This window comes from Chiloscyllium punctatum, chromosome 14 (genome assembly GCF_047496795.1).
Source record: "Chiloscyllium punctatum isolate Juve2018m chromosome 14, sChiPun1.3, whole genome shotgun sequence".
NCBI classification, from domain to species: Eukaryota; Metazoa; Chordata; class Chondrichthyes; order Orectolobiformes; family Hemiscylliidae; genus Chiloscyllium; species Chiloscyllium punctatum.
In genome coordinates this window covers 10,283,519-10,307,207 of record NC_092752.1, presented here as the reverse complement: position 1 = coordinate 10,307,207, position 23,689 = coordinate 10,283,519, and the positions used below count along the sequence as shown (strand labels likewise).

The window sequence follows — 23,689 nt, the reverse complement described above, 5'->3', positions numbered from 1 at the left end:
GAGGAATTTCAGCATCCAACAACTGAAGTGCTCTACAAAAGTTTCTGGTTGTTCTGTGCACAAGGAATGTCTCCATAAACTCTCCTATAACTGAGGCTGGCATTTGTTAAACAAGCTTTCTCTGAGGTTCTGTTACTTAGTATTGTACAAAAGTTAAATCGTTGAAATGGGATATTCATCCGGGTTTACTGATCCTCCTCCATCATCTAACTCTGATGAACATACAATTTAATTATGGGACAGATGTATGCGAGCTACATTTGCTGCTGTTATGGAGATAGGTATTAAAGTAAATTATTGAGAAAGTGAAGTGAGTTTTCAAAGGGATATATTTAGATGAAATGAGTGGGCTATAATCTGGCAGGTAGAGTTTAGCAATGTGAACCTGTCTAGTTTGGCAGGAAAAACAGTTGTCACGAGGATTGTAGTATCTAAAATATTAATTAAAAATTTCAGTTTGATGTCTTTTGAAAATAATGTTTTGAAAATAACACATTTCAAAGTAGTGGGCACAAGCGAGCGCAGTAAGAATATTGCACTTGCAAAGAAAGACACCTTGTGTTTGAGTCACCAAGTCTACAAGTCAGAGGCTGGTCGAATGATCATGTTTGGTTGATTGGTTTTGAATACATGCAGAGAAAATCTGTCACAAGAGAAACAAGCTTTACCTTCTTTCTGTGAAATTATCTTGTCAAAGCTTGTGAATTGAATGGCTTGGTTTTACTCCAAAGTCATTGCCATCTTCCTATATCTTTGTTTCTTTTTCTCTTGTATGGCTATCTATTTCCCTTAATTTAAAAAAAAAAATTTCACAGATATGAGTGTCACTGGCTAGGTCAGTATTTATTGACCATCCCAGATTTCCCTTGAGAAAGTAGTGGTGAGCTGCCTGCTTGAATTGGTGCAGTTTGTATATTGATGATAATGCCATGCAGCTGTTCGGAAGTGAATTTCCAGACTTTGACCAGAGATAGTAAAGTGTGACTTGGAGGGGAAGTAGTGTTCCCACGCATTCTATGATGCTATGATCTGCTGCTCTTGGCATTCCAGGGAGTAGAAGTCATGGGTTTGAAGGTGCTGCCAAAGGATCCTTGCTGATTGACTGCAGTGTATGTTGTAATTAGTAGGCACGGTTGCTACCGCAATGGTGGGAGGAGTGAATATTTAAATTTGTTGGTGGGATACTGATCAACTGGGTTGTGTTGTCCTGTCAGTGAAATGTCTTCACATTGTTTAGCGAACATGTCAGTAAATGAGGAGAATGTGTAAATCTTTGTTTTACAGAATAGCTGAATTGTGAGCCTATTATTAAAAATTCTGTCATAGTTGACAATAAAGAAATATTTCCCTCTGAGATGAGAGACACACCAGCATTTTGTTCCCATCCTAGCAGATACAACAGAATTCATTGATGTTAATGCAACTTTAAAGGTAAATGGGTTTTCTGACAACCTTATGGCAAGGTGACCATAGTTATGGGAAAAGTCTGAGGAATGTCTAGATTCGGATTAGCCTGTACAAGTGGTGAATGCAGAGGATCTGGGAATAGGCAAGATGAATGTGTTGAGGATTATTTGTTTTAACCCTCTTGTTCTTCCAAATTCAATTGAGTATAAGCCCAGATTACTCAATCCTAGAAAAGAAGATTCACTAGGCTGACCCCACATACGGAGGGGCTATCCTATAAGGAGACATTGAGTAGGTTTGTCCTGTACTCAGTGGAATATAGAAGAATGATAGGAGACCTGTTTGAAAAATACAAGATTCCTAGGAGAACCTGACAGGATAGATGCAGAAACGTTGTTTCCTCTCTGGGTCAGTCTAGGATCAGAAGGCATAATTTAGAATAAGGAGTTGCATATTTAAAACAGAGATGAAGTGGAATTTCTTTGTTCAAATGGCAGTGAATCTATGAATGCAGGTGATCATTAAAGGTGCCGTATAAATGCAAGCTTTTCTTTGTCTCTTACACAAAAGCTAATATTTTGCACTTCCTGTTAAACTTGCTAAAGAAAATTAAAAGATCTTAATTTCTCAAGAGGAACAGACAGATTTTTAATCAGCAAAGGAATCAATGGTTATGGAAAAAGGCAGGGAAATCGAGTAGAGGATTGTCAGATCAGCCGTGATCTCATTGAATGGCAGAGCAGACTTGATGGGCTAAATGGCTGACTTCTGGTCTTCAGTGGAGCACAAATATTGACCAAGCCTGTTGCAGCCAAATGGCCTGTCTCTGCTGTAACTGTTGGTATTTTTTATGTATTGGCTGAAAAACTGCAATTATAGATTGAGGTGGAGGGAGATATGATTACGTTCTGGTGACAATTTATTTTAATTGTCTAAAACGTAGGTAAGATGGTGTAATTTGTCATAGCTGCAAAATTCAGTTCAGTTTCACTCATCAATGAATGGAGTTACAGGGTTTGGACCACAGATTATCCAAGTCTCAACTGTATATGCCAGAGGTACTAACTGAAGCCAAAGTATTCCTGAATGGGAAGAGTACAAATGAGTTCCGGGTCATTCTGTAAATATTATTAATGGTCAGCTTTAAAAAACAATTCGGTGAAAGTGAGGACTGCAGATGCTGGAGATTAGTTAAGAGTGTGGTGCTGGAAAAGCGCAGCAGACCAGGCAGTATCCAAGGAGCAGGAAAATTGACATTTTGGGCAAAAGCCCTTAAGCAGGAATGGAACCTGCAGGAGGTGGTGTTCTCACGCATCTGCTGCTCTCTTGTTCGTCCAGGCAGAGTTGTGAATTTTGAAGGTGCTATCAAAGGAGCGTTGGTGAGTTACTGTACTGCATCTTTGAGTGCAAAGTGCATCAAAATTGTTAGCAAGTTTTTCATAGTTGCAATCCTACATTAAGTGAGCTCCTCATCTCAAGTAGAGTGCCCAGATACAGTTGCTGAATGGAATATCCAAGTTGTTGTTGTGCAGCAATGCTACTCAGCAACTGAGCAATTCACCAGGCTGTCATAGAGTCAGAAGGTCATGGAGGTTTATAGCACAGAAATAGACCCTTCAGTCCAACTCGTCCATGCCGGTCACATATCCTATATAAATCCAGTCCCATTTGCCAGCACATAGCCCATAATCCCTCTAAACCCTTCCTATTCATATTTTATCCAGATGCCTTTTAAAAGTTGTAATTGCACCAGCCTCTGCCACTTCCTCTGGCATCAAATGCCATACACACATCACCCTCTGTGTGAAAAACTTGCCTCTTAGGTCCCTTTTAAATCTTTCCCCTCTCACAATAAACCTATGCCCTCTAGTTTTGGACTCCTCCACCTCGGGGATAAGACCTTGTCTATTTACCCTATCCATGCCTCTCATGATTTTATAAACTCTATAAGGTCACCCCTCAGCTTTTGATACTCTAGTGAAAACAGCCCCATCCTTTTTAGCCATTTGCTGTAGCCCAAACCTTTCGAACATGGTCACATAGTTGTAAATCTTTTCTGATTCCTTTCAAGTTTCACAACATCCTTCCTATAGGTGGGAAACTAGTATGTAAACATATTGATTCTGGAGTATAGAGATACATTTAAAACAAAAGGAAGTAACACTTCGATTTAAAAAGGATTTGACTTGCAGTAACATCAGGTCCACAAGTACTTTTAGCAGCTGTGATCATTTTGATGGAAAAATGCTTGCATAAACTCAATTTGTAGTCTGTTTAATCAAACAGTAAACGATGTGTTTAAATATGACAATGCTGTATTCCATAAGAAAACATGTGACTATACACAGCTGATACAAGAAGTTCACTAAATCTGCTTTTTATGTGCTTGGTAATTAATCCAAAACTGTTGTATGTCAAGAGGAACAGATGGTCAAGAATAATATTGACAGACTCAGAATCCTGAGACAGTTTGGACTTGGTTGTAATGAAGGAAATCTTGTACATGATGTCCTGGTTCACTTTGGCACAGCATCTACAGTGTATGCCATCCTGAATTACCTGTTAACTTTTCCTAACATCTTTGAGGATTCTGTGTCGGGGTGAGTGAATGTGGAGAAAACTGTTGGAATCATGCAACAGTTGCTTGATGTGATGTGAGGAGAGAAAAGGGATGTCTGACATTTTTAGTTAAACAGGAATAATTGTCAGTTGTAATGAATGTAATTTTCATGAAATACAACATGATAATGTACACAGATGATTTATACTCTGCATAAAGTTTCTCAATTGTGGACTACTTCAGTGATTGCTTCCATCCTGATTTCCCCCCCTCCCCAAAAAAAAGATTCTGGGGACTGTACTCCAGTTCTGCTTGTGGACACAATTCCAGTTTGCCTGTGGACAGCTTGCTTCACAAGGTGGTGCTACCCTGGGTTTTTCTAAATTCCAATCATCCTCAGCTGTACCAAGCGATGCTGCTGTGAGCCATTAATGGTAGAAAATAAAGCTTTTTACTTGAGGCCCCAAATGTCCTAGCTATTTTTCTGACTCCTAAACCAAACTGTCCCACCTCCACCACACCCCAGACATCGTAATTGTTTGGAGCCTGGTATGGCACTTGTCTTTTTGGGAAGATGCCTCATCTCTTTTTTTTCTTAAGTTTCAGATTGACTAACAACCTTCTGCTCCCCTCTGACAAAAAACTAATTGTTTAAAAACCTTTGAAATGTTCTGACTGACCTGTTGAAAATTTACCACAAGTCCTGCCCTTACTCCCGGGCAGGATTGAATGTAGTAACCATGTTTCCTGAATGTTACAATTTTCCTCATAACACCCTCTCCTCAATTACAAACCTAGGAAAACCTCCCACTGACAACAACCTTTCATCACAATGTAAAATGTTAATTATTAACATTAAGGTAAAGTCACCATAGTGCCAGAGCGTTGCTCTCTCATGAGAGGGAAATGACTGTTGGTGGTTTAACCTGAGGCTCATGATGTCTCAAGTAAGGGGCAAAATTGAGAAATGGGACTTTCATAGCAACCTTAGTTGGTATGGAAAGTGATTCTGTAGTGTTGGCATCACAAGCCAGCCATACAGCCATCTAAGCTAAACAAAGTAGAATGATGTGTTCCTTCCAAATCTGCAGCTTCTAGCTCTAAAAGGACAAAGGATTGAAACATCACAACCTGCAAATGTGCCACCAAATAAATCCATTCTGTCCTGAAACTGGTGCTGCTGGGTCAAAATTCTGTAAGTACCCAACTAACTGTGACCATACCTGAACCTCCCCACCCCAACCCCCACCTTCCCTCCATGTTCTGCATTTCAAAGAAGTGACTCACCACCACTTCCTCAAGGGCAATTAGTGATGGGCAAAAGCTAATGATGGACGAGCCAGCGATGCCTATATTCTCTGGATGAACTTAAAAAAAGATGATGCCAATACTACTACTTGCCAATATCTTCCAAATAACACTTTGAGCAAGAGTGGATAAACATCAAGAAGAAGGTGGAAAGGTGATTCTAGATGAATCCAGAAATTCTATTGTCAGCATTGCACTTAGAACAGATGTCCATTTCTCAGGTGAAATCTATTCTGCCTACATAACCTGAAAAGTCCTGTATTTCCACTTGAATCTGTGTAAAGTTTTAACAGCTGGACCGAGTAAGCCTGCAGCTATGACTGTGCTTACACTCTTCTTAGTTCATCATTCACAAAGTTTTCAATCATGTGAAAGCATAGCATCAAGCATTTGATAGACAGGAAAGCACAGAGATTTTCAGTGCTGCTCTGCTCATTGTTAAAAATCACACCACACCAGGTTATAGTCCAACAGGTTTATTTGGAAGCACCAGTTTTCAGAGCACTGCTCCTTCTTCAGGTAGCTGTCGGATAGGTTCATAGGACACAGAATTTATAGTGAAAGACAACCTGGTGTTGTGTGATATTTAACTTTATCCACCCCAGTTCAACATCAGCTCCTCCACATCATAGCTCTGCTCATCTTGTAACTTATTTGCGTTGTAACTTGCATTTAGTCCAGTGTTGGATATTGACTTCCCTAAATTAAAAGATATTAATTTATTGTGGCATTTGGTCTTTGCAGATATTTTCTAGAGAGACTTGGTTTTGCACTATATTAGCATTCTGCAGATGTGAGCTATGAGAATATAGTTTGCTATCATGATTCAGTTTTGGCTTGAGCGTTCATATGACTAAAGCTTTAGCAGGAAATGTTGCCTACCTTTTTTTTGATGTGAGCACTGTTCACCTTCCTAAAGTACAGAACAGCAGTAAGGTTGAAGAAAACATTTTCAAGTTTTGATTTTTGTCATAAGAGCATGTTTGAGTTACTGTACAACAGATTAGCACAAAAGTACTTATCATGTTCACCCATGGCTAAAGGTTTGCTATTCTGTCTTTTCTGTAGCTTATGTAGTTAGTTCATAATGTGATTTGAGTTCTAACTCTGCATGTTAACTTTGCAGGTCATTTCACATTTGTTAAATAGCTTGTTTAAATGCTGATCCTAGGTCTCCTGGCTCAGAGATAGGGATGCTACCACTGTTCTACCTCTCCCCCCCCCCCCCCCCCCCCCTCCAATCCCACTGAAGTCCTCAAACCACAGTTATGTTACAACTGTCTGCACAACATTGAAGCAGTCGAACTGGTGTCCAATTTCTGGTAAATGTTGGATAATAAATGAGGAGATAGAACAGCATTGCCAATTGGCCTGATATGTGTTGCAATCCTGTTTGTAATAAAGCAATGGCGTAACAAGTGGAAATTAAAGACCAGAAGAAATTAATAAAAGAGCAGAATTGAAGAAATTAAAATGACTGGAAGTTGACAAATCCCCAGAACCCAATTATCTACATACAAAGGTTTTGAAAGAGGTGGCTATGGAAATAATAGATGCATTGGCGATCACCTCTTAAAATAAAGTATGGATTCTGGAATGTTTCTAGCAGACTGGAATGTTGCAAATGTAACCCCACTATTTTGGAAGTAGAGACAGAGAAAATAGGAAATTGCAGGCCTATTAGCATGATATCAGTCATCCAGAAAACTACTTGAATCTGTTTTAAAGGATGTAATAATTGGACACCTAGCAAATAAATGATCCATTGGGCAGAGTTAACATGGATATATGAATGAGATATCATGTTTATTGAATTTGTTAGAGTCAAAGAGATGTACAGCACGGAAACAGACCCTTCGGTCTAACTTGTCCATGCTGACCAGATGTCCTAAATTAACCTAATCACATTTGCCAGCATTTGGCCCATATCGTAATAAACTCTTCCTATTCATATACCCATATAGATACCTTTTAAATGTTGTAATTGTACCAGCCTTCACCTCTTTCTCTGGCAGTTCATTCCAAACATGTACCATCCTTTGCATGAAAAAGTTGCCTCTTAGGTCCCTTTTAAAATATTTTCCCTCTCACCCTAAACCAATACCCTCTAGTCCTGGACTTCACCATCCGCAGAAAAAAAGACCTAGTCTATTTGCCCTGTCTATGTCTGTCATGATTTTATAAACCTCTTTATGGACATCCCTCAGCCTCTGACACTCGAGGGAAAACAGCCCCAGTCTATTTAGCTTCTCCCTGTAGCTCAAATCCTCCAACCCTGGCAATATGCTTGTAAATGGGATGTTACTGGCAAAGATGGTAAGGAAGAACCAGTGAATGTCGGTGGTTTTTGATAAGTTCCCACACAAAACAAAATGTAAACAAAATGAAAGCACATGGAATGGGGGCAGTATACTGGCCTAGATTGAGAATTGATTAATGAAAATAGGACTGAGTGGAACTACATGGCTCATTCTCAGGTTAGCAGGCTTTAATTAGTCAAGTACTGTTAGAATAAATGTCCCCAGCTGTTCATTAATATATCTAATTTTGCAGTTGACACAAAGCTAGATGGGCATTTGTGCTTGAAGATGCTTCACAAGGGGTTTCAATAGGATTGGATAGACTGAGTGAGTGCCCAAGAGCTTGGCGCATGGAATATAATGGGTGGATGTGAGATTACCTACTTTGGTAGCAGGAATGAGCATAGAAATTATTTCCAAAATGTTAAGATTAGGAAAAGTATTGATCTTGAAAGTTATCTGAATGTTGTTGTTGTCAAGTCACTGAAAACTAATGAACAGATGTGCAGTAACTAAGGGGGGAGTTGCAAGAAAGCCTTTATTGCTAGGAAATTTAAGTACGAAATGAAAGATTACTTGCTTCAAATGTACAGAAGCTGGTGAGCCCATACTGGGAATATTGTGTGCAGTTATTGTCCCATTGCCTAAAGTAGATGTGTTTTCTTTAGAGGGAGTGCAATGGAGATTTCTAGGATAGCAAAATTGCCTTATATGGTGAGATTGAGAAGAATGGATCTATATTCTTTGAACTTCAGGAAAATTAAGGTAATCTCATTAAAACTTAGAAACTTCTAGTTGGAATTGACAGGGTAGATACAGAAAAGTTGTGCTGTCTTTCTTGGGGACCTAGAACCAGTGGTCACAGTCTCAGAATCAGGGATAAACTGTTTTGGATTGAGATGAAGAGGAGTTTCTTTACTCAGAAGGTGCTGAACCTTTGGAATTCTCCATCCACGTCAGTCATTGAGTTCGTCCAAGAGAGAAATTGAGAGAGTTTGACTTACTAATAACATTGAGGATAACATGGGAAAATAACATTGTGGTATATGATCACTCATGAATGGTGGAGCAGTTTTAAAAGGTTGACTGGACTACTTAGTCAAAGCATTGCTCCAAATAGTTTTCATAATCAATCATGCATACTTTTTCTGTTTTCCTAGACTGCCATTTGTCCAGTCTTCAAAAGAAGGTGAGCTTTGTGAATCTAGACCTCTTCGGTACAACCACTGGCTAAGTGCTGCATCTTCAGACTGGTCCCTTCTGAGGGAGGATGAGCCTGGTGGTGGTCTGGAAGCCATGTCCTTGAGGTTGATGATGCAGGACTGCACCGCAGTAAAGACGATGCTTCTCAAATTGAAGAGGATTCTCCAGGAGGTACTCACTGAATTCTTTTTCCAAGTTTAATATGCAAGTTTGCAAGAGTTATTTCAGAAATAGAAAAAATAAAATCACTGAGAATGTTGAACCAATGATATGGGAGAGCAGGTTGAACAGTACCTATAGAATGCAAGCATTGAAAAGCAAACCTGTTTCTTTTTTGTTTTATTTTGACTATTTAGCAAATTCATTTTTGAATCCAAATATATTCCAAATTCATATCATTTTGTGAATAGAAAATAATTCTTCAACTTGCCTCCAAGTTCTTCAGCCAATTATTCTCAAATCTGAGGCCTCTAATTATGGACTCTACAATCACTGGAAACACTTTCACTTTGTTTACTTCATCTCAAACTAATCTTGATTTTAGATGTCTTTATCAAATCTCTTTTTATTCTCAGTGCTGTAAAGAACAACCCCCTTAGCTACTGCTGCATCTGTATGTTAGCTTTCAGCAACTTATGAACCGTGGATGTTGGAAAGCAGAAATAAAAATACAAATTGCTAGGAAAACTCAGCAGGTCTGGCAGTGTCCAGTGACCCTCCTTCAGAATGTGGCGTGGAATGGTGGCTCATTGGTTAGTACTGCTGCCTCACATTGCCAGGGACCCGGGTTCAATTCCAGCCTCGGTGACTGTATGTGTGGAGTTTGCACATTCTCCCCATGTCTGCATGGGTTTCTTCTGGGTGCTTCGCTTTCCTCTCACAACCACCTAGTGCTGCAGATAAAGCACTAGGTGAATTGGCCATGCTTAGTTCCTTAGTTCCTTAGTGTTCAGGGATGTGTAGGTTAGATGCATTAGTCATGGGTAACAGGGTAGAGGAATGGGTCTGCAAGGGGTACTCTTCAGAGGGGCCAAATGGCCTGCTTCCACGCGATAGGAATTCTGTTCTATGAAAAGTCTTTAGACCTGCTGAGTTTTTCTAGTAGACTCGGCTCACCCAACCTATTTGAAGAACTGTGGAACCATTCTTGTAAATTTTTTTTCTCACCTCTCCAATGCCAGAATGCCTTCCTGTGATGTACTGTCCAGAATTGTGCAGTGTACGTCAACTAAGGCTGGGCTAGTGTTTTAACTCCCTGACTCTCATACTTGGTGACTCCAAGTATCAGGTGTCTGCCCATTCTAACAACCAGTGTCCTGATTAAATCTGTTATTGTTGCCTCCAAGTTTTGTCAACCACAGATTTTGAACCATGCTATGTATCTCCCAAACCCAGTCATTAACATTTTGGTTTAAAAGCATACAGTGATTCTAGTATTCAATCTTGTTGAATGCCACTGTATAATATCCTCTGGTCACCAAATAAACTACAGCAGTTCAGTACAGTTTTTTGTTTTCTATCTGTTGGCTAATCCATATTGTTACTGCTACTCTTATTCCATGGGCTTCAATTTTGCCAAACATTTCATTATATTTCATCAAAAACATATTGAAGGCCTGTATAGACATATACTCTAGTGCCCTCAACCACCCACTTTGTAATAATTTTAAAAATCAAGTTAATTCAGTGCTCCTTTCTTTGAACAGAATCATGCTGGTTTTCCTTCGCTAATCCATGATTGTTCAAGTGGTTGTTAATTTTCTCCCTGAATTTTACTTGTAACATTTTGATGCTTTGTCTGAGATTAATCTTCCTACCTGTCTTTTGAACAAGGATGTAATATTTGCAATCCTCCAGCCCTTTGAAACCACTGCTCTATTAGAGGTGGAGTGAAAGGTTTTGATTAGACTGCAATGTCCAACTTTACTTCCCCTAGCAACCTAGGAATAGGTGACTTTGAGTCTCGCCAGTTTTCCTGTGTCACCTATTTTTCTATTTTATCTCATCCAATATTCAGGGAATCTCCTTGTTAACTGAAAACCTCTTTGATAAGCTTTAATATAAAGTTCTCACTTTGGATTTCAGGCAGGTCTTATGCTTTTATCTGAAGTTTTCTATTTTATGCTGATCAGCCCCATTGTTGCTGTGGTAATTCTTTCACCATCAACATACCCACACACGTAAAGTTTGAACTTTTAAAAAGTTATTCGATGTATTCTCAGCCAGCCACTAACATCTGCCTCATCCCTGTATGTTTCCTTTTGTGCTTCTTTGTACATTTTATGTTCACTGTGATCCTTCCTAGTAACTTGAACTTGACATCATCCTAGAATCTTTTCTGCTTCATCTTGCTCCATTCCTTCGCCATCCTGGGGGCTCAATCTTTTGTTGACTTTCCTTTTCCCCAAGAAAACCAAACTGCCTCCTATTTGAAAATCACCCATTGATGTATTCTTTTTAATTTCTGAGGTATTATCTCATTGCTGTTTCAAAGTACAGTCAGCATAGTACCTATAATTAATTCTCTATGTCCGAGGGTGTTAAGTAATTGCAAAATATCAGAAGGTTATCATTGCACATTTGATTATTCCATTACCAGAAATATAAGTCTCCTCTTCTGGGTGATGGACTTAGCATTCTTGCTAAACAAAGGTAGAATTTCAAGAGAAGTAAAGGTTTTTGTTTTTATCCATTGCTGTCATTCATATATTTTTGCTTTACTCACAATATTAACTACCCACAGACACATTGAATTGTTTGGAACGTTCAGTGTTCTTTCTGCTTCTCACCACTGTTTTATTTCTTCAACACAGCAATTTCCCTTAGATACAGAAGCATAGAATCCTCTCAATGGTATCTGTATTTTCCAACATGAGATGGCCTTTGATGGTTGACAGAGTCCTCTGAGAGCGAAAGCTCTATTGTTCAGGAAAGTTGTTTGTCAACCCAGCTGCTAAGGGGAGAAAAATGAGCTGAAAATCTGAGTCATGGAGGGGTATTAAGTTTTGTTTCCAGCCAAGGTTTAATTTGAATTGAATTTGTTCGTACAATAATAACAAAAAAAAATAAATGTTCAAAATACTCAGTAGGTCAGGCAACTTGTGTAACATTGCAGGTCAGCATCTGTTCTGTTCTGTCTGAAATTGATCTTTGCATAGTGTTTCCCAATGTATTAACCACATGTTCAGGGCTCAGATGTGACAAATTTGCAATTGTGTTTTATAAATTAACAGTAGAGGGGCTCCTGTGGCATAGTGGTAGTGCCTCTATCTCTGAGCTAGAAGTACTGCTACCTTGAGAAGATTTGTAGCTCTGGTGCTTGTTGTGGTTCTGTTCGCTGAGCTGGGAATTTGTGATGCAGACGTTTCGTCCCCTATCAAGGTGACATCCTTGGGAGCCTCCTGTGCTTGGGAGCCTCCTGTGAAGCGTTTCTGTGATCTTTCCTCTGGCATTTATAGTGGTTTGAATCAGCTGCTTCCATTTGTAAGTTCCAGCTGTCCGTTACAGTGGTCGGTATATTGGGTCCAGGTCGATGTGCTTATTGATTGAATCAGTGGATGAGTGCCATGCCTCTAGGAATTCCCTGGCTGTTCTCTGTTTGGCTTGTCCTATAATAGTAGTGTTGTCCCAGTCGAATTCATGTTGCTTGTCATCTGCGTGTGTGGCTACTAAGGATAGCTGGTCGTATCGTTTTGTGGCTAGTTGGTGTTCATGGATGCAGATCGTTAGCTGTCTTCCTGTTTGTCTTATGTCATGTTTTGTGCAGTCCTTGCATGGGATTTTGTACCCTACATTGGTTTTGCTCATGCTGGGTATTGGGTCCTTCGTTCTTGTGAGTTGTTGTCTGAGAGTGGCTGTCGGTTTGTGTGCTGTTATGAGTCCTAGTGGTCGCAGTAGTCTGGCTGTCAGTTCGGAAATGCTCTTGATGTATGGTAGTGTGGCTAGTCCTTTGGGTTGTGGCATGTCCTCATTCCGTTGTCTTTCCCTTAGGCATCTGTTGATGAAATTGCGTGGGTATCCATTTTTGGCCAATACATTGTATAGGTGTTCTTCTTCCTCTTTTTGCAGTTCTAGTGTACTGCAGTGTGCTGTGGCCCTTTTGAATAGTGTCTTGATGCAACTTCTTTTGTGTGCGTTGGGATGGTTACTTTCATAGTTCAGGACTTGGTCTGTGTGTGTGACTTTCCTATATACCTTTGTGGTGAATTCTCCGTTGGGTGTTCTCTGTACCATCACGTCTAGGAATGGGAGTTGGTTGTCCTTTTCTTCCTCTCTCGTGAATCAGATTCCTCTGAGTGTGGCGTTGATGATCCAGTGTGTGTTCTCTATTTCTGTGTTTTTAATTATTACAAAGGTGTCATCCACATACCTGACCCAGAGTTTGGGTTGAATTTGCGGTAAGACTGTTCTAATCTTTGCATTACCGCGTCTGCTAGGAGTCCAGAGATGGGTGAGCCCATGGGTGTACTGTTGATTTGTTCATATATTTGGTTGTTGAGTGTGAAATGTGTTTTGAGGCACAGGTCCAGTAGTTTGAGTATGCCGTCTTTGTTGATAGGTTCAATGTCCTATTGTCTGTTCTGTATGTCCAGCAGGTTGGCTATTGTTGCTCTGGCTAGGGTTTTGTTGATAGAGGTGAACAATGCCGTTACATTGAATGAGACCATGGTTTCTTCCTTGTCTATGTGTATATTTCTGATGATGTCCAAGAATTCCTGTGTTGATTGTATAGAGTGTTGGGATCCGCTGATCAGGTGTTTCGGTCTCTGCTGTAGTTCTTTTGCGAGTTTGTGTGATGGTGTCCCTGGTAGTGATACTGTGGGTCTGAGTGGGATGTCTGGTTTATGCACTTTAGGTAGTCCATAGAATCTGGGGGTTTTGTTGCTTTCAGGTTTCATTCTTTGTAGGTCAAACCTGGTTACCTGTCCGTTTTTTTATAGATTCCTCAGTGTGCTGCTTATCCTGTTGTTGAGCTGTGGGGTGGGGTCAAACTCCCTCTTTTGGTAGGTGTTGGTATTTGCAAGTAATTGTTGTGCTTTTTGGATGTAGTTTGCTTTGTCCAGGATGACCGTCATTCTGCCTTTGTCTGCTGGTAGTATGATTATGTTCTTATCGTTTCTTAATGATTTTAGTGCTTCCCTCTCCTTGGTATTGAGGTTATGTGTTTGTCTTTTCCTTGTTATCAGAGGTACGATACTTTGTCTCACTGTTTGTTGTATCTCTTCTGTCAGTCCATTGTTCCTGAGTGTGCATTCTAGTGCTGCTAGGAAGTCTGCTGTCTTGGCGTCCCTGTGGTTGTAGTTGAGTCCCTTGGCCAGTATTGTTCTTTCCGTGTCTGAGAGCTGTCTGTGGGAGAGGTTTCTAACCCAGGTGTGTGTTGTGGTGTCCTCTGTTGTCAAACTCTGGGTCAGATATGTGGATGACACCTTTGTAACCATTAAAAACACAGAAATAGAGAACACACACCAGATCATCAATGCCACACTCAGAGGAATCTGATTCACGAGAGAGGAAGCAAAGGACAACCAACTCCTATTCCTAGACGTGATGGTACAGAGAACACCCAATGGAGAATTCACCACAAAGGTATACAGGAAAGCCACACACACAGACCAAGTCCTGAACTACGAAAACAACCACCCCAATGCACACAAAAGAAGTTGCATCAAGACAGTATTCAAAAGGGCCACAGCACACTGCAGTACACTAGAACTGCAAAAAGAGGAAGAAGAACACCTATACAATGTATTGGCCAAAAACGGATACCCGCGCAATTTTATCAACAGATGCCTAAGGGAAAGACAACGGAACGAGGACATGCCACAACCCAAAGGACTAGCCACACTACCATACATCAAAAGCGTTTCCGAACTGACAGCCAGACTACTGCGACCACTAGGACTCATAACAGCACACAAACCGACAGCCACTCTCAGACAACAACTCACCAGGACGAAGGACCCAATACCCAGCATGGCAAAACCAATGTAGTGTACAAAATCCCATGCAAGGACTGCACAAAACACGACATAAGACAAACAGGAAGACAGCTAACGATCTGCATCCATGAACACCAACTAGCCACAAAACGACACGACCAGCTATCCTTAGTAACCACACACGCAGGTGACAAGCAACAAGAATTCGACTGGGACAACACTACTATTATAGGACAGGCCAAACAGAGAACAGCCAGGGAATTCCTAGAGGCATGGCACTCATCCACAGATTCAATCAATATGCACATCGACCTGGACCCAATATACCGACCACTGCAACGGACAGCTGGAACTGACAACCAGAAGCAGCTGATTCAAACCACTACAAATGGTGGAGGAAAGATCACAGAAGAGCTTCACAGGAGGCTCCCAAGTACTGAGGATGTCACCTTGATAGGGGACGAAACGTCTGCAACACAAATTCCCAGCTCAGCGAACAGAACCAGAACAGTACTACTACCTGTTCCAGAAGTGTGTAATAAATATCTGAACTGGTTGAATCAAGATGTCTGTAAATAAACAATGGATAACACACATTATTGGGCTTATAATCTCAATATGCACCTGAGATTTTGTGAACTTTAAAAATTTTTATTTGTGTTGCCGATAAAATGGTAAGATAAAAATCAGTTTGTTGTGTATGTTTTATTGTCATTGAGAGTATTTCCTTTCTTGCTTCAAGATTATATTTATGATTTAAATACCCAAGTTTGATGCAAGTTTATCAGTATTGTGCTTTTTGTTGCCTGACCAATGGTGACCTGTTTCAACAGAATTGGCATCAAACTCAAAAATTCCATTCCTAACCATTTGTATATCATCAATCTCTCAACTCCAATATGATACTCCTTAAGAGCCTATTAATTTGCTAAAACCTTTGGTAACTGTCCCGATTATCTTTTCATGGAACTTTGGATCAAAGATTTTTCTCACAGCAGTCCCGTGAAGCACCTCAGGTTTTTTCCATCTGCGTTAAAGATGCAACATAGTTTGTTTTTGTTGGATGTTCAATAAACCAGAAGAATTAATGGCCAATTACATTTTCTTCAAGGCACTGTTGTATTTTCAAATATCTCACAGTAAAATGGTGTAAGGAAAACCTGTTGATGAATGTTGTCAGTTGTTACCAGATATGTTCCTATCACAAGATCGTAAGGTGATTTTTAGATGACTGAAGCTTTTGGTTTAACTTAGTTCAGTCATCCAGACAGTCCCACTCCTATGAATTCTCTAAAAATATTCCAGCATTTTCACTTCCAAGACTCTTTGCTCGCATGTTTTCTTTCATTCACTGTCTGAAAAAAGCCATTCTTAGTGTGAGTCTCTTGCAGGGGTGAAGAACCTCTTGGTATCAATCCTAGAATGCATTCCCCAGATCCATTCTGGGCCTCTTTGTCTTTCATGGGTTTCTTAACAACAGCAGAAAATATATTGAGAAAAAGAAGCAAGACTAAGCATTGAAGAATTATGTTTGACAACAGGTTTCACGATTTTCCTGTTTATCAATATGGCACATTCCAGATGGAGCTTGCTGAGTTGACTCAGTCTGCTGAAAGACTTCCTGAAAGGGAATAACACTCCTTTGCATTCTCTGGTGTGTGTTATTATCTGTTGTTCCCTCTATAATTACTATCTGGCAAAATTAGTCATATGTGCTTGTTTGTTGTTTAGAGGTGATAAAAAGATCTGTGTTCAGTGTTTTTTCCCTTGCCCTTATGTTTACACTACAGGCATCCTCTGATCTGTTTAAATGGTGTTTTAGTAACTTGATCCTGTGGGAGTTGTTTTATTGGAGATTACAAGGTTTTTTTTCACCGAAGCTCCCTACCTTGACACTATTCAGAGTTAGATATAATTATGAGGCTCCAAATCTGAAAACCTGTGGGAGAGGCTTTAGAAAATTTGCTTGTTAGGCTTCTAAGGGGTCAGTGTTCTGCCATGCCATGTTAAATAAGTGTGTTATAATATGAGTTCCCAGACTAAATTGCAATTCCATTTAATTGAGCTCTTGTAAAATTGAAAACTGGCAAGAATTCCATTGAGGACTTTGGGAAAGCTTGACATGTTTGGCAGAGAAGGGTAGTCATTCCTAGAGGATATTAGTTACTTCTTATCTGTGTGTTCAGATGTTTGAAGGAGTCTTTGGCAGAGCGCTAATGTCACTAGACATGGTAATACTGAGGGAACGTGCTTTTAAATCTCAGCATGGCAAGTAGTGCAACATTAGTTAATAGAAATCTGGAATTGAAAGCTAGTTATATAATTTTACAGTATAGTAGGCAGTCATTCAGCCAATTGTGTCTGCAGTGGCTCCCGAAAGAGTTACTCGGCTACTCCCATTCTTCTTGCAGCCAAGACTCCAAATGCGGTCTGACCAACAGTTAGGAGAGATGTAGCTTCACTTATTTGCTTTTATCCTTTGCAAACCTATGAGCCTTGTTAACAACTGTTTTAACTTGGCTGGCCAACTTCAGAGAATTGGACACTTGAACCCCAAGGTCCCTCTGCTTCTGTACTGTAAAGGTGTACAATATAACTATGATAAAACCATAATGTAAAAATGTAGTCCCAAGTCTTCACTACCTTGTTATAGATGAATAATATATAATTCCTCATGAAGATGTGGTTAAGTACACTCTGAGGCAATCTCACGAGGTTTACAATGCCATTTTGGTGGAATAATATTGAATTTGGGTTTAGTTGTTGTTTTGGTTAGTAGATTGATGGAAAAGCATGACCATATCTACAGATGAGTGTAAATTGGAATATGGTTCTGCAAACACCAAGATAGATGTTTGAAATACAGTTCCACAGACAGCAATGCATATTGAGTTTTGTATTTCACAGGCACAAATGCAGATTGTGTTTAGGTTTCACAGGCCTGATGCATGTTGAGTTAAATGTTTATGGACATTAGCTCTTGTTGTGATTTGATTCTTTATGGATTTGTGCCTTGCCTAAATGTTCTTCATTTAAAATTCTGAATGTATGGCAAGATAAGCATTTTAAAACAAATACTCCTCTCAGCAGACAGTCAGACACGGAGATATAGTATCACAGCAATCAGTGGTGGGATCCAAAGCGGACCTTTCCCCACCTTTTCCCCAGTTTGCGAGATGGAGCCAATTGCTGTCCAGCTATGATCAGCTCATTGTGTAAACCAAAATTGAAGAACTACTGGCCTGTATTCTTTTTCACCTTGACTTTTGCTAAGAATTACAAGCCAAAGGCATTTCTCAGGAAAGAAAGCAGTAACCAAAATTAACAGTGAGAGTAGTTAGCAGTGCTACATAGATTTATAATGACAAGGTAACCACAGGAAACAAAACTTGAATCTACATTCAAAGATTGACTTGTATTTTTATTAATTAAACAATAAAGGGAAAGTGAACAACAGCTGCCTTAGGCAACAGGATTAACAGCATCATTTGACTGATTTTTGAGAAGATTTGTAGCTTAGGTTGTTGATAAATGTGTAAGTTAGCTCACTGAGCTTGAAGGTTTGTTTTCAGACGTTTCATCACCATACTAGGTAACATCATCAGTAAGAGTGTCCAGTGAAACACTGGTGGTATGTCTATCTCTCTATTTATAGGTCTTGGTTTCATAAAATGGGTAATGTCATTTCTAGTTCTTTTTTTCCCAAGAGAAGGTACATAAGATCTAAATCGATATGTTTATTGATGGAGTTAGAATGCTATGAATCTAAGAATTCTCGTACGTGTCTTTGTTTTAGGATGTGTGTGTTGTTCCAGTCAAAGTGGTGTCCAACTTTGTCTGTATGCATAGAAACTTATGATAGTGGGTCATGTCTTTTGGTGGCCACTTGATGTTCGTGTATCCTGGTGGGAAGCTTCCTGCTAGTTTGTCCGATGTAGTTCTTGCATGGTATCTTGTAAATGATGTTAGTTTTGCTGGTAGTATCTAATGGATCCTTCAGGTTCATTAGTCGCTGTTTAAATGTGTTGGTAGGTTTGTGGGCTACCATGATGCTAAGGGGTCTGAATAGGCTGGAAGTCATTTCTGATATGTCTTTGATGTAAGGTATTCTGGCTATAGGTTTTGGTTGCATTGTGTCTGCTTGTTTGGGTTTGCTTCTGAGGAATCGGTGGATTGTGTTTATTGGGTACCCGTTTTTCTTGAAAACATTGTGTGGATATTTTTCTTCTGCTTTTTGTAGTTCTTGTGTGCTGCAGCGTGAGATAGCTCATTGAAATAATGTCTTGATGCAGCTCCGTTTGTGGGTGTTGGGATGATTGCTTCTGTGGTTAAGTATTTGATCTGTGTTTGCTGTTTTTCTGTAGATGCTGGTTTGAAGCTCTCTGTTAACTGTATGTTCAACTGTCACAACTAGGAATGGGAGTCTGTTGTCATCCTCCTCCTCTTTTGTGATTTTTATTCCTGTCAGAATATTGTTGATAGTCTTGTATGTTTCCTCTAATTTTTTTCCAGGACAGGTGAAATGAAGACACTCACCAGAATTCTTGGAGGAATGGCATTCTAACCAGAACTCCATCAATAAACATACCGATTTAGATCTTATCTACTTCCCTTGAAAAAAATGAACTGGAAATGACATCACCCACCTTAAGAAGCCAAGACCTATAAATAGAGAGGCGGGACATACCATCAGCGCTTAACCGGAGACCCTCATTGATGATATGGTGACGAAACATCTGTAAACAAACCTTCAAGCTTAGCAAGCTAACTTACATACTTAGCATCATTTGGCCTCAGTTAACAGTCAAGGATAGGACTTGAAAAAACCATCCTAGATTGCGTAACATTGGTGATTATGCATTTTCCAATGCCAGTAATATTTTCATCAAATAGTGGCGGAACAATTCTTCCATCAACTTCCATCCAATGTATTTGGAGAAGGAAGAGGCTGTTCTTGCTGGCTATCACCAAAACCAAACACGTTTAGTTAAGTTATAGCTCATAAAATGCAGGTCAATTACAATTTCTGGATTAGTGATCATAATTGTAGATAGCTTTGAAGGGTAAATAACATTTGTGTCATTCAGGGTAATGTTATATGACTTCAAACTTGCTGTCTTGCTGGCAACTGGATTCAAAAAACCAATTACAAATTTTTAAGAAAAGGGCTTTTCTAAGGTGGACAGGATGGAAGCACTTGAGGAATTGGATTGGACGAAACCTTTGTAGTCCATAATTGTATCACTTAGATTAACAATTTTGATAAGTCATGCGGTTCAACAATACTGACAGCTTTGTCCACCAACACTTGGGGGTTGAATGGAAACATGCCATACTCAACCTTCAGTGCAGCAATAAATTCTGTGATCTTGTGTATGAATGTTTATGATTATTCTGATTTTCTTATAAGGCAGTGGCAACATTAAATAATAATCTAATTCAACCGCCACGTCAAAAAAAAAGACGCAATAACTTCAGAACCTCATTGAAAGTCAGCAGAAGGAACCATTTAGACTACACAGCTAAAATCAGATATGGGAAACTAATCAAATATTGACAGTGACATGATACATTCAGCATCAAAATAGCCTGTTTTAGGATTCGCTAGTGTCTGAACAAAGACCTGTTATAAAGAAGCCATTGGTCTAATATTTTGAGAGGTTGTATACTTTGACCTGTAAATCAGTCAATGCATTCCTGCTTGCTAGTGGAGAATATAAGTTCTAACAATTACTTTTGATGTGAATTTTCTTAATAACTGATATTGGTGCATTTTATGCCCTAAGTGACTTCTCCTTTAAAAATCCCCCTTTTTATTGCAGTATATTTAAATCTTACCTCTTGGCCAATGTTTTGCTCTATTTCTTAGTACAACCACAGTTGGTCTGTTTTCTGGATTCATTCTTAAGCTAGCCAGTGCCAACTCAATGGAACCGTTTGGGTCTTTCTCAATGTTCTTTTCCTTTCGAGATGTTTACTTCAAACTGCTCTTGATGCTGGTCAATTGCCAGCTCAAAGCCACGTTCTCAACCTAACTTTTGGCTATTTCTACTGTTAACTCAAACTGAGGGGACGTCTGATGCTTTCCCTGCATTCTCCCTATTTTTACTCCTTCCTCTCCTACCCTTCCTCTTCCAGCTTTCAATGTCAAACTCCAGAAAATGTCAATCTTTTGTTTTCTCTTTTTTTTTATTAAAACAGTTGCTCAAAGTTCAATTCTCAACTGCAACTCACAGTTCCAGACCAAAAAAGAGAAAAATAAAAGAAAAATAATCATGGTCTGGACAGTGTTTGAATGTGGGGAGTATGTATGGTGGCTCAGTGGTAACAATGCTGCCTCATAGCATCGGAGACCCAGATTTGATTCCAACCTTGCTGACCGTCTGTTTAGTGTTTGAACGTTCTCCCCGTGTCTGCATGGGCTTCTGCAGGGTGCTCCCATTTCCTCTCACAGTCCAAGACATGCAGGTTGGGTGGATTGGCCATGCTAAATGTCCCTGTAGTGTCCAGGGATGTGCAGATTAGGTAGATTAGCCATGGGAAATGCATGGTTATGGTGATATGGTAAAGGTGATGAGTTGCTCTTCGGAAAGTTGGTGCTGATTTGAATGCATGGCCTCTTTCCATATTATAGCGATTCTATGATTCTGAGAACATATTCCTCTCACCACAATACCAACTCAGTTGTGTATGTTTCACAATCCTAGACTCTCTCAGGTCAGGGAGATTCTCTGGTTGAGTTGAGGACAGGCCTTTGTGACCATGCCCTCACTCTCCTCTGCCCTCTGTAACTCTGGTTTACCCATTTTTACACCTTTCTACCCTGCCTGAATCCTCTCCACCCTCCTCCATTCCCCTCCAACCTTCCCATCCCCTACCCTGGCCATATTACAGTTTCTAGGGGCATCTATACACAGAAAACAGTCTCCAAACAGATAATCTTGGAAGAAGAATGCTCTCACCTGCCAAATTGTTTTAAAATGCTGCTGTTCAGCTCTGAAATAGTATCCAGTCATGTCTACACTGGGCCCTTGAGCTCTCTTTGAGGACCCAGTTTGTGATCTTCGATCAGTATAAGGATTTATGATCAAATTTCTATGATTTATAATGACTGCTAATTATGAATGAATAGCACATGGACGAAGGCTGATTTTAATAAACATAGATATCATTTCACTATAGGCTGAGAGTAGATACTTTCAGGCAAATCTGACTCAACTGTGGGATGAATTCAAGAGGGAAATATCGAGAGTAAAAGGCTCATCTCTTCCAATTTTTTAAAAAAGGGGTGGGGCCATCAGAACCTGTGAACCCTGGATATTGAGGGAGATACAGCATTGGATTAAGAGAAAAATGGAAGTTTACAGTAGATACCAAGGACTCAAGATAACAGAAGCCCCAGAGGAGTTTAGAATGTGCAAGAAGGAACTGAAAAAGGAGATTAGGAGAGCTAAAAGGGGACATGAAAGGATATTGACAGGTCAAGTAAAGGAAAATCCCAAGTGGTCTTACATTAAAAGGGTAAAAGAATAAGGAGGGAATGAGGTGGTATGTGGAGCTACAGGATGTCGGGATTTCTGTAGGATGTAGTATTCTGAATGAATACTTTCTGTCAGTGTTCACTAGTAAGGGGGGTAATGTGGATATTGAAATCGGGTGAGAGTTTGTGATACAATTCCAGAAATTAGTAGAGAAAGAGAAGAGGTTCTAAGTGGTCTGGCAGGCTTAAATGTAGATAAATATCGAGGACCGAATGAAATATATCTCAGGTATTGTGTGAGAAAATAACAGGGGCACTTGGAACAATTTTAAATTCCTCTTTGGCCACAGTAGAGGTAATGGAGGGTTCAAGGACAGCCAATGTAGTATCACTATTCAAGAAAGGAGTAGGAATAACTCAGGAAACTACAGGCCAAGTAGTGGTAGGGAAATTATTGAAGCAATTCTGAGGGACAGAATTAATCTACATTTGGGAGGGATAGACATTAATAAAGAACAGTCAGCATTGTTTTGTTAAGGGAACGTCATGTCTGACCAACTGAATTGAGTTTTTGTAAGAGGTGACCAGGTGTGTGGATGAAAGCAATGCTACTGATATAGTCTACTTGGACTGCAACAGATCTTTTGATAAGGACTGGCATTGGAGTTTAATGGTGAAAATAAGAGCCCATGGAATCCAAGGAATTTTGGCAAATTGGATCCACAGTTGGCTGAGTGGCAGGAAGCAGGAGGTGATAGTGAAGGGGTCTTTTTCTGACTAGGAATCTATATCCAGTGGGGTTCCACTTGTGTTATTGTTGGGGCTCTTGCTGTTTGTGGTCTATACAAATCATTTCGTTCATGGAATGCCCTGCCAGTAGCAGTGGTGTACTCTCCCTCTTTATGGGTATTTAAGCGGGCATTGGATAGGTATATGGAGGATAGTGGGTTAGTGTAGGTTAGGTGGGCTTTGATCGGCGCAACATCGATGGCCAAAGGGCCTGTACTGCGCTGTATTCTTCTATGTTCTATGTTCTATGTTCTAAATACAGGAGGGTTGCGCAGTCAGTTTGCAGCTAATGCAAAGATGGTGGGATGATACATAGTGAGGAGGTTAGCCTTGGATTACTGAAACATAGAGGAGAAAGTGCGGACTGCAGATGCTAGAGATCAGAGCTGAAAATGTGTTGCTGGAAAAGCGCAGCAGGTCAGGCAGCATCCAAGGAACAGGAGAGTCGACGTTTCAGGCATAAGCCTGAAGAAGGGCTAATGCCCGAAACGTCGATTCTCCTGTTCCTTGGATGCTGCCTGACCTGTGCTTTTCCAGCAACACATTACTGAAACATATACATGATCTAGTAAGTGGTGGTTGAAATAACTCCACACAGGCTAGTATTCTGTCTTCAAGTCACCCTTTACTTGCACATGCATAGTCCTTGACACTGGTCTGGCTTTCTCAGAGCCATCTCTCAGAGTAAACAAAACCTCTGACA

The 23,689-nt window shown here is 40.0% G+C and overlaps 1 protein-coding gene across 3 annotated transcripts in view; it reads left to right on the top strand.

Annotated features, from left to right (window-relative positions):
• The window catches only part of ccser1 (coiled-coil serine-rich protein 1), a 1,276,667-nt gene that overhangs the window by 576,487 nt on the left and 676,491 nt on the right, over positions 1 to 23,689 (top strand). For all 3 annotated transcript variants that reach the window (XM_072583863.1, XM_072583864.1, XM_072583865.1), the window contains exon 6: positions 8,736 to 8,949. In XM_072583863.1, the coding sequence (XP_072439964.1) occupies positions 8,736 to 8,949 (214 nt within the window). The remainder of the gene's footprint in view (positions 1 to 8,735; positions 8,950 to 23,689) is intronic.